The 12,166-nt window shown below is 44.8% G+C and overlaps 1 protein-coding gene across 2 annotated transcripts; it reads right to left on the bottom strand.

The window, feature by feature from the left end:
• Positions 1-1,002: 1,002 nt before the first annotated feature.
• LOC134189378 (septin-11-like) lies at positions 1,003-11,694 on the bottom strand. 2 transcript variants are annotated; one of them, XM_062657616.1, is made up of 14 exons: positions 11,594-11,694; positions 11,375-11,489; positions 11,230-11,289; positions 11,087-11,149; positions 10,841-10,922; positions 10,560-10,700; positions 10,456-10,501; positions 9,970-10,041; positions 9,819-9,908; positions 9,662-9,758; positions 9,544-9,595; positions 2,510-2,759; positions 1,367-1,444; positions 1,003-1,307 (listed from the first exon to the last, which is right to left on the bottom strand). In XM_062657616.1, exons 1-14 carry the CDS (start codon positions 11,621-11,623, stop codon positions 1,176-1,178), a joined length of 1,308 nt encoding a protein of 435 aa, XP_062513600.1. In that variant the 5' UTR covers positions 11,624-11,694; the 3' UTR covers positions 1,003-1,175. The 2 variants fall into 2 exon arrangements, with proteins under 2 accessions (XP_062513600.1, XP_062513602.1); XM_062657618.1 differs by having other exon boundaries at positions 11,096-11,149; positions 11,594-11,638.
• Positions 11,695-12,166: the final 472 nt, after the last annotated feature.

Genomic DNA, 12,166 nt, shown 5'->3' with positions numbered 1-12,166 from the left:
ATCCAGATGCCAAGACTTGAGGATCTCGAAGTAAGCTTATTACTTAATTAGCTAAGACAGCAGGTTGCATCTAGTACCTCGTTTACACTGACAAGACAAATAAGGACCAGCCAGCCCATTCAGTATTCCAGCAGGGTGTGAATTGTTGAATGAGCCAGCATGCGTGTAACATACACTGCGAGGTTGCAAACCGGCCAGATGTGTGTGCTCTTGTTTAAAAAACCGAGCAGGTGAACTGGAGCAAAGAGACTGCAGCTATTGCGCAAAAGAGTCATGTTTTGGAATTGCTAGAAAACAAGCAGTGCTACTGCTTGTGATATGATGAGCTGACTCTGGACGTCTTCGTCTCCCCACAACGAAATCAGATAGACTTTCGTCCATGCTTTATCGATATTCAACCGAGCCATCTAACCTACTCGTATTTACACTACACAACGGGACAGGACTGCACCGAGCCAGCTCACTCAAATCGAACGGGCTGAGTCAGCCCACTCCGGCCGCTCCCAACTTGGCCCGGTCGCGTTTACACTGGCAAGTTAGACTGGGTACCACCGAGCTGGCACGGTCCGGCCCGTTCGAACGTGCCAGTGTAAACGGAGTATTATTGTGTGGAACACCAACACTTGTACATGCAGCCCTTAACCACGCTTTCGCAGCTGGTGTTCACGTGCAAGTAGGTATACATGTCAGCGAAGTGCACGTGTCATGTTGGCGTCACAGAGAACTATTGAGTCTTTCTTCATGAGCAACGACGTCGAAGATAAGAACACCTGCATTGTTGAAAGAAAAAGTGGCACAGTTACTGATGAAGCCACTAGCATTGCGTGAAGTGGGCGTGGCATTGGTTACGCCCACTTCACAGAGTATCCCGCTCTGCCTTTTAAGATTTCTGGGGAGAACACTGTAAACAGTATGGCTGGAGAAACTGCTTCATTCCAAGATACAAGACTTTACAAGGCAGACCATTCCCACTGAAAGGAAATATCCTTTCTGCAAGGAGAGTTCATCCAGTAAGATCATGTTGCAAAGCTGTTTTCAATACATACCAGTTAAAGCAACCTTACCCTGGCAACGGACTATCCTTACAATTCTAGAGTTCACAGTAGCCAGTTTACTTTCACCAGGCAGAGGGTACGGGCAGCAAGCCATCACCCATTAGATAACTACAATAGACTTTACTTCTTCTTGCCACTCTTTCGACCCAAGACAGGAGATGAGCCCGTGTGGGTAGTTAGATCACGCTCTGCTTGAGCCTGTGCAGCTTGAGCAGCAGCCTTGTTTCTATTGAATTCATTGATTTCCTCCTCCTACACACAGAGAGGTCTTACAAAATTGCAATGCTGTAAAAGATGTAGAAAATATTGACCAGCATCCTTCGTTTATCATCCATTTTGCGCTTCTCTTCAGCATGCATCTTTCTCAGATTATCAAACTTAGAATGAAGCTATACACAGAAAATCACATTAATTCTACCTACATATGACTGACAGATAGACAGACAGACAGACACACGCAACAATACAACATGATAATTATTACAGCAACAGAGTATCAAACAAATAGGTACACAAACAAACAGGGCTCGAAAATTGGTCCAACTAGTTGTCGTCATTTGACGAGTTTCCCAAATTATTAGGTCACCAAAATATATAGTCTAGGATGTCATGTTGATATCAATCATTGTGTTTAATGCCACCATTTGTATGGCCTTCTAGAATTCAGTGCAGTGCAATATTCCCACAATGGCATGCAACCACACACACATTACCCCTGAGCCAATGGATACCGCTAAGCCAATGGATACCAATGGATACCACGTGCTAGAGTTTACAGAGCAAGACATCTTCAAGGAAGACAATAGTGATAGCTTATTGAATTAGAGATTAAACGCATACCACCTCTCTTTGTCAAAACAAGGTGGGGTTTCAACATTGCTGAAGTTGTCCGTTTCTCCCTACTAAAATCATATCTACATATTTCAACCTACAGGATTTACCATTGTCTCCACTGCTCCCTAGTCACAAACTTCATGACTTTACTTCGTCGGAATCCTGAGATGGCTCTTGCACGCCCAGTTTCATTATCGGGGATATGAGCAGTTTGTCCACGTACAGGGCGCTGCTGGCAGCAATACGCGTACATGCCATTGTATGACAAATGTCCAAATGTGAGTGTCAAAGCGGCGCATGTTTCAGTACAGTACAGTTATCCGCCTGCATACCGAGAAAGTCATTACAAACTAAGCGTTGGTCTGCTCTAGTCGTCAAAATGACGACCTAGACTAAAACGTTAGTCGTCAGTTGTAAAATGTAACTTGTCAAATGACGACTTGATGACCTATTTTTCGAGCCCTGAAACAAAAAACACACACATTGATGGACAAACAGCCAAGACAGACTAGTCTTTTATTCCCACTACCCGGTCCCCACATTCTCCATCCCTGGTCACTCCTACTATTGCCAGCCTTTGACCATAGACAACATGCATGCACAACAACAAATGAGCTCACATCTTGCTCGGCTTTCTTCAACTCAGCTTCCTTCTGTTTCACTTTATCAACAAACATCTGTCTCATTTGCTCTTCCTTCGTTTCCATTTCCTTCATGTGCTCAATCCTCTTCTTCTCAATGACATCATATAGACGGACTGGCCTGTTATCAGCTGTGCTGTCAGCGAATCCCATCTCTTGCAAACGGTTCTTGCGGAACAGCTCATAATGCTCATAGTGAGTTGTCTCTCGTAGATCTTCCATATTTGTTCTATCAACAAAAGCAACATACATCAAGATTCAATCAGTGATTATCACACAACACAAATAATCAAAATGCATATAATTTTTACTCTACCATTTAAATGCCAGGGTTCTCACTACAGTGTCACCTGTGTGGCAGCATGGCGCTGCGCCACGCTCCAATAGGAGTGCGCCACGCTCAGAAATGGTAGCTAGGGGTCCAAAGTCTTACCGCTAAATGAGAATTCCATATTACTGAAACACAATACTATATTACTTGGTAAAGGTGACAATAGCCACAAATCCAGGCTCTTACAAAATAATGCGGGATGATAACCTCGTTCCAAATGTACGTACAAGTGTTGATTGCAGTCCTGGATGCACTGCCTCTGATTCTAGTCCTGTATGCACTTCCAGTGACTCGGAAAGCACACCTCTTGTTCGGGAAGTAGCGCCTAGAAATTGTGTCCTCTAGACTAGTCATGGCTTGTTGCGAAGCAACAACAGTGGTCCACATTAATCAATGCCTGACTAGACAGACTTTCTGAAGTTTCGTCTACGAAACTTGCATTTGCATTTCATCTATGAACATCGCTAAGAAGGCCTTACTGGCAATTGAAGTTGATTTCCTTGCCAGCACACTTGAACGTATGTTACACACAATAGCTACAACGCAAAGTCTACCTCACTTGAGATCGGCTCCAGTGTGCATGTCCGACTGTAAAGTGCAGACTGCATGCGTCGTGGACTTGCCCATCCTGCCACGGTCCCAAACATTTCTAGCGAGAACCCGGACATTATGATCTCATCTTTATTATAATTACGCTACGTACAATGTCCATACGCACGCTGGGAGGACTAACGAATGGACGGATCGGCACGTAGGCAGTGCAGGACACGTGCGATTTCCACTGGCTACCACATGCACTCAGACTCAACTCGCCCATGACCCCTCTCGAGCACTCGACTCTAGTGGAAGTTCACTGTGATGGAAGTAGAGTCAGCTGATGCTGTCAAGGGCAAATGTGTGTATCTGACTGCCTTAACCCTGACTATCACAGTATTTACAATTATGTAGTCATTGCAGCTGTGTCGTTTACTACAGACATGACATATAGAAACACACATAATTGTCCTAGTGGTCTGGCCCAGTAAGTGTCCAAAGTAAGGTATGGACCTGCAAGAGTACTTGTAGAGATTTTGCTTCACTCTCCAATATTTTCAGATCAAGAACTTAAAACATTCTTGTTTCAAATTTCGACAACCTCAATCTCAAAATAACTCCAATTTCAATTTCACAAGAATCAGGTAAAGCCTACAGCATCATGATTGTCAGTCATGCATTGCATGTTTTCTCCGTCAACACTTAGCGTGTACAAAACATGAAGGTTGGACTCGTTCAATTGTCAATACACCAACCCTGGGATGTCTGCTCTACTACTAAACTACACCAGTGTGGGAGCCCTCACAAATTAGATATCACTCCAAATACCGTATTTCCACGCATTTAGCTGCATGCCCGTTTCAGCCTGGGATTACCAGGGTGCCGGTATACAGGCATGCCAGAGAAAGAAAGAGGTGATTTAACCAACCTCCCTATAGACGGGACTAATAGATCTATGCTGCATCCGTTCTTAGCTAATTAGATATTGATTGAACTAACATAAATAAACAGTAAGACGTATACTTTTCATCTAGATGTAGTACATAATCAACCCTATAATGTTTGATTTTCTGTCTTCATCCTCCTCTTCGTCATTGTCTTCCGCTCTTCCTTATCTGTCAGCCCTGTGTGTTCTTCTGCTTAATCAAAGATAATCCTGTACGCATTGACAAGACACTCCACATTCCCTGGCAACTTTCGTTTTGTTTCCACCGTGCTAGTCGTACTTGCGTAGTACCGCTAGCTTTATCGATTGTGTCTGATCTTCTGCCACACTGCGAAGATCCATTTTCAATACCTTCTGGCTGTTCAACTTTTCTCTTTTCTAGCTGGGCTTTGGGGGAAGCTGCATTCTCTAAGTCAACAAATCAAATTACGGCGTGTGTGCAGTAGAACTACCACGCATATGTAGTTCTCCCTCGCCATTACCAGCACTCCCTCGTGCTATACTGGCATAGTTATCAGAGTCCGACAAGCAAATTTCTGGTAATCCGCGCTTGTATCGGCACGCAGATGCATGCACGGAAATACAGTAATATCCACAGTGTAATTACAAATTACAAAGAAGAAATGTGCTAATGAGCACCAGTAAATAAATGAGTTTGTGACATTGCAATTAAAGCATTGGTTTTGTGTATACTTGTCAGTGGCATTTGGTCACACCGTGCTTTGTTCTGTTGATTTCCTGCCTAGACTTTGCCTGCTGACTCCCAAGTCACAAGACATATTCGAACAATAATAATAATAATAATAATAATAATAGTAATAACCCGGATATTAATGGAAGATGGACGTCTAGCTGTATCACTCGTCTCAGAGCTAGCTGAGGAGCGCGTTCCTTGTCGGGAAACCAGGACAGGGCTCGAAAAGTTGGCATCTGGAATCACTGGAGCTGTTCGGAAGACCAGGAATAGTTCTGGGCGTAGGGCGACAGGTCGAACTATCTCTCGTGCGGCGTCTGATTTGAATTTGGCTTCAAATCCCGCTGACGAGACTACTGTGATGCCCACCGTTCCTAGCGAATCTTGTGTTTCGGCTAACAGGAACGGCAATGCAACAAGACGAAGGAAATGGACGCGACAAATGAATAGGAAAGTGATGCTTTGTTATTACCACGTGCTGTTGTCATGCAAGTTCTCTGCTTTCAGAAAACCCATGCATCAGCTGTGGTGTGAACGAAATCCTTCTCTGACTGACGTCTCTGAGCAGCGTTTGGCAGACCAGAAGCAATATCTCTTAACTTCTGGAAGTCTGACTGAATCAGAGTTGGAGGAGATTAAACGCAAGGCCGCACAGGATGGAAAGCCCGTCTCAGGTTTGTTATCTGTTACGACTGATGTTTGTCCTGGTGTGCAGATGTCGACGTTGGATGTGGTTTCTGCTCTATCAGCTGATAGCTCAGTTGTCACGCCCTTGCTTGACAATGTGTCACCTTGCATGGCTTCAGTTAGGATGGCACCTGCTGCACGTGGTGGGAAACCTGTTGTGTCAATGATGCAAGAAGATCATGAGTTTGCTAATCACTTGGAAGATGGCTCCCTTGTTCAGTCAGTCACTGTTCTCTCTAAGGACTGCTCATCTGCAAGAGATAGTGGTGATATCCTATCCGTAGATGACACTTTGGATTCAGTTCAGTGCAGTGCTGTCAGGAAATCACCATCCCCTTGTGACTCTGTGAGATCTGATCTGATGACTACACATCCTAGTATAGCTTCTCGGCTAGGAAGGATGGAAACTCCTTCATCTCAACTCAGTCCAGACTGTTGCCAAACGGAGGATGGTCTTTCGCTTGATTGTGATGCTGCTGTGGACCCTGTACTTCGTCGAGAGTTTGTTGAGGAGTTGCAGAAAGTCAGGCAAATTCCTATCTGTGAGAGACAATGCCTTCCAAGGATCTTTGTGAACAGTGGAACCCTGAAGCTTATTGGTGATCTTAACACGATCATCAGTTCGTTGAAGGATGAACCAGATATGAGTGAAATCAGTTACCTGGTATACTCTACTGCTTCGCTAGTGTCCAAAAGGCGGGGCTTAAAGACGACGAAGTCAACCAATTCTCAAACACCGACATGGAGACGAAGGCTGGATATGGAGATTCTCACACTTCGACGTGCGATCTCACTGTTGCTGGAGGTTAGAAAGGGTTCATCGGGCATTCGTATGTTACATGAACTCCGACGTCTTCGGCATCGGTTGGGCATTTCCTGTTCGGAGAGTTGTGAGGTCTCCATCAATCGATTGAAAATGAAACTTAAGTCCAAGGTCGAGCGGACCAAGAGGCTGGAGAAGAATCGTAAGAGACTTCGCCAGAATGGTTTGTTTCAACGAGATGCTGGACAGTTTTACAGAGAGCTGGATAAGCAGACTATCCAGGTCACTTCCCCGCCATCCGAGTCTGAGATCAAACAGTATTGGGGTGGTATCCTAGAAACTGAGGTACATCACAATGAGTCTGCCTTCTGGCTGAGACGTCAAACCGATGGCGAGACACACCGGAAAGATGAGCAGCAGTGGTTACCTATCTCAGACAATGAGGTCACATCGTGTCTCAAAAGGATGGGGAACTGGAAGTCTCCTGGTCCAGACAAGGTTTATGGTTTCTGGGTCAAGCGTATCACGTGTCTTCACACTGATCTGACTCGTAACTACAACCTGCTGGTTCAGAATCCAGACTCTGTACCCGACAGGTTGTCTCAAGGAATAACTACTCTAATTCCTAAGAATGACAAGACTGACCAGGCCAAAAATTACCGGCCTATCACGTGTCTGTCTGTCTTCTATAAGACCCTCACCTCAGTCATCAGGCAGACGATTGCAGGGCATTTGGATCAGAGAAACCTCATGGCTCCGGAGCAGAAGGGTTGTCGACAGGGATCTTTTGGTGCAAAGGATCAGCTGTTGATCAACAAGCTGCTTACCGAAGACTGTAGGACCAGGCACAAGAGCTTGAGCATGGCTTGGGTGGACTACCAGAAAGCCTATGACAGCGTGCCACACAGTTGGTTGCTCCAATGCCTTCAGCTGCATAAGATCAGTCCAGTCTTGTGCGGGTTCCTGTCACGTGTGATGAAGAGTTGGAGGACATCGATGGTGCTTTCTTGCGAGAATAGTACTATCAAGACAAGGCTTATGCAGATCAGGAGGGGTATTTTCCAAGGTGACTCACTTTCTCCACTTCTCTTCTGTATGGCTCTCAATCCTCTGAGCAAGGAGCTGAACAGAACCGGTTACGGCTACCGGATGACCACTGGGCACGGTGAGACTGCCAAACGTCAGCTTATCAGTCATCTACTTTACATGGATGATCTGAAGCTGTACGGCAGAAACTCTTATCAGTTGGACGGGTTGTTGCACACGGTTCGTACCTTCTCTGATGACATCCAGATGAAGTTTGGTCTGGACAAATGTGCTGTTGCACACTTTGTCAACGGCAGGCTATCTGGACACAACTCTGGAGTGACGGTAGGAAAACGGACACCATCAACTGTCTGGAACCGGGTCAAGTCTACAAGTACTTGGGTGTAGATGAGAATAACGGTATTCAGCACAGCATGATGCGGGAGAGACTCCGTCGAGAGTACTTGCGCAGAGTGAAGGTGGTTCTCCAGACTGAGTTGTATGGTCGAAACAAGATTCTAGCCATCAATGGGTTTACACTACCGGTTCTCACTTATGGTTTTGGCGTCATTCATTGGGGGTGCACGGACCTGCAGCAGCTCGATCGACGGACCAGAAAGCTCCTCTCTATGCACGGTGTCCACCATCCTGCTGCAGACGTTGACCGACTGTACGCTCCTTGCAGTGATGGGGGTAGAGGGTTACAACAGATTGAGTCGACATATCAATCTTGTATTGTGAGGCTGAACTGTTACCTTGCTGACAGTTCTGATCCTTTCATGCAAATGATACGAGAGTGTGACTCTGGAGAATCTTCACACTCGATCAAGCACATGGCTTGTCGGTTTACTGCACAGCTGCGAAGAAGTCTTGCTTCGGACGACAAGTCGCAGAGCTTACACAGGAATGCATCCATCTCGGTTGAAGATGGCTTCGAGCAAGCACCTGAAACAGATGCGAGACATTACCGTACGTGTTGCAGTTCTCTTCGTGTGCGGTCCTGGAGCGGGAAGCCTATGCACGGGCAGTATCGTCGTCTCACTGAGCAACCGCCTGTGGACATGAAAGAGACCTACGAATGGCTAAAGGCAGCGAATCTTCCTGCTGCAACTGAGGGACTGGTTGTTGCTGCTCAAGACCAAGCTCTTCGGACTCGGTACTATGAGCGCAAGATTCTACATCGTGATGTCAGTCCTACTTGCCGCATGTGCAGTGTAGGCCTGGAGACAGTCGACCACATTATGGCAGGCTGTAGTGCTTTGACACCGACAGACTACACTGATCGACACAATCAGGAGGGCCTCCATCATTCACTGGGATGTTTGTTGCCATTTTGGGGTTCCAGTGGAGAGCAGATGGTACCACCATCATCCTGATAGGCTTGTGGAGACGGATGACATTACTATGATGTGGGATACCACCATCCCCACTGCCAGGAAGATCAAAGCCAATCGTCCAGACATCTGTCTCAGAAATAGGAAGACAAACACTTGTCTTCTTATTGATATCAGCTGTCCTGCTGATGGCAACATTGGCAAGAAAAATGATGAGAAGTCGGCGAAGTACAGCGACTTGCGAGTAGAGATAAGCTGCATGTGGCATTGTCGAACACTGGTGGTTCCGGTGGTCTTGGGAGCTTTGGGCACAGTGCACGCAGGTATTGCACGGTGGCTGGACATTATTCCAGGTCATCACAACCTGCAGCACTTACAGAAAACAGTGCTTCTGGGATCTACTCGGATCCTTCGTAAAGTCATGTCTTCTTTCTAGACAGCCGTGATGGTCTAAGTACTTCTGAAGCAGGGTTTGCTTCCGGTACTTGTAATAGACTTTACAAACCAGACTGATCTGGTTGAGCACAACAATAATAATAATAGCCCACCTGCTTCTGTCCATTTGAGAGCTTGAGGATGATAAGAAACAAATGTGCAACTTATGGGCCTAATAGTAATTTAACTTAATCACACACTACACTACCTAATCCTATATCAACATACCCAATACAGACAGTCACTGAACAAAACACACTAACCTAATCAGCATTTCTCTCAACTTCACAAAATCTCCATGATTCTCATTCTCCACTACACACAGCACATCAGCCTTGTCATCTCGTCATGTCAGCCAACATGCAGTTTAACTTAACATACCTTCTACTGTTCCCCATGGATAAACACGAGCTCTCACCATCTCACCACCAATTTCTACTTCGTCGCGACTGCCAACAACAGCAAATGGCATCAGAGACTGCACAACACAAAGTCACGTCACCAAACAGCAGCAATAACTCTAATCTGTATCTCATACATTCATGCTTGCATTCATGTCAGCTACTGTCTCATCATCGGTAGGAAAATGATATATTTTCACATTGTTCTTCTTTAGCTCATCCACAATCTGAAAACAACAGAGAACAACTGTATTATTCAGGACAAAAGTGGAGTACAGCTGTTCTTACTCGTTTCTTAAATTCAACTAGTTCAGGTTTTGACACAGTGTCAGCCTTTGCAATCACTGGAATGATGTTTACCTACAGTAGATAAACATTTCAAACACTTACAACTAAATAATAAACCAAATGCTGCTAATTTAATTGCTGTGGTAGTGTGACAAATGGCAAACACTGAACCTGTGCGTGTGTGTGTGTGTGTGTGTGTGTGTGTGTGTGTGTGTGTGTGTGTGTGTGTGTGTGTGTCACTTAGCAGTGAGTCTTAGCAGTCCCTATCACTAAAATGAAGGTCTTTGAAATCATACGTTATAGAAGAGCAATCATGCCATGCCAAAAGTTCATATCAAAGCTTCCTTCAATATGAACCAAATATACATAAACAACAACGTCACTATACACATCACAAACACATGTCTTGAAAACTTTCCAACAAAACTACTGCCTCCAAAATAAACCAAGTTTTATCTAAATTACATAAAGCAATCCTTGACCTACTTTTGAGTCCAGTTGTTGCATACAAACCAAGTCAAGTGATTTCAATCTGCACAAAACACAAATATAATACAATCAACAATTTTCTTCTCATAAATTCGTCATACGAATGTCCTGTTGGTGAGATAAAGTAGATGCAAGCATGAATGCGAGTGTCATGAAATAATGTTAGACTTCGCTTGATTTTCAACTCTTCTTGCAAGTAGTTCTCATACTGCTGATCGATATAGTCAATAATTGGCTTGACACTACAAGACATACACATCTCAACACACTGAATTTGCATGTACAGTACAACACACTAGCAGTATCTTTATCAACATGTACAGCACACACTTCCTTACACAACCCTCTTCATTAATCACAAATAATCTCATTCCATTCAAACCTTGCTGTTTTGTCAATTTGATCTCCATAGCCAACGGTATCTACTATTGTCAATCTAAGTCCTACGTTGCTCTCTTGTAGCTCTACAAAACACGAACATGCGAGTCGCACCCATGAAATGCAAACAATCACGTGATGCGCCACGCCCACACACCGGACATACCATGACATCGCTCTCAAGGACACAACGTGCAGTGCTCTTACTCTCAGCGCGGACATGTACTGTAATGTGTATAATTGAACATACCTGACTTACCGTAGGTATGAGCTGTCACAGACACGGTAGGAAGGTGATGGCTCACGGGTTCGCCTGCCATCATCACATCATTACACACGAAGTCGAAACACGCAATCAGACGACCGTCTGAAGACGCCGAACGCATTTCTCACTTTCGAACGTCGTCTTAAACAGTGAGTCCATAATCGTCGACTTCCCGATACCCGTTTCTCCTAGAAAACGCACGTGGAATGTAAACATGAAAAGCGAGGCAACGACCGCCACAAGAGCATGCCGTGCTCAACTAGGGCTGCGTACCGACACACAGGATGTTGAAGTCGAATCCCTTGTTGACAGACTTGTTGACAAGTTGGTCTGGAAGAGAGTCGAAGCCAACATGGCCGGACAATTTCATCTGCCGGTCATCGCCACCCTGCGGCCACACAAGACAGTCAAGAGTGACAGTCAGGCAAACAGCACGCCGTCAAGCTGGACGAATGAGTCCACAGCGAACGTATCAAAAACGTATGCGCTAACCAGATGACGAAGAACCTCGACGGCCGTCATGTGAAGATCTAACTAGACCGCCACCAGCAAGAAAAAACGTAACCAACTCTTACCTTTACCGTGAGAATGGTAAAGCGCGCTACCATTTCAAACTAAACTAACGCGCGCTAAACTTGGATCAAATTGGATCATCTAAATTAGGTAACATGCAGCGCCGGATCCAGGAATTTTTGAAAGAGAGGATTCACCGTTAGCAGTTATTTATAGTATTACTAATTTTCTCTTTTCTAATGAAATTATATGAAATTATATAAAATTATTGAACCACGCCTATTGGAAAAGAGGGGGTTGCAACCCCCTAAACCCCCCTCTGGATCCGGCCCTGAACATGTCTGCTGTTAATTAATCTGACAAAGAGATGAACCCTAATTATTCATTACAAATGAAGCCAAGTTTGTCTGTATGTAGTCTAAAGTCTGTCAAGAAATATTCAAATCAATAAATTAGAAAACCATGCAGTGTCACGAGTTCGTTACAAATGATAATACACTGTATCAGTGCACAAGCTAAATAGCAGCATTGATATCAATGCATCACTCATAA

The sequence above is a fragment of the Corticium candelabrum genome, chromosome 14 (assembly GCF_963422355.1).
Source record: "Corticium candelabrum chromosome 14, ooCorCand1.1, whole genome shotgun sequence".
Lineage (NCBI taxonomy): Eukaryota > Metazoa > Porifera > Homoscleromorpha > Homosclerophorida > Plakinidae > Corticium > Corticium candelabrum.
Note: the sequence above shows the minus strand (reverse complement) of the source record. Positions and strands in the feature narration are given on the sequence as shown.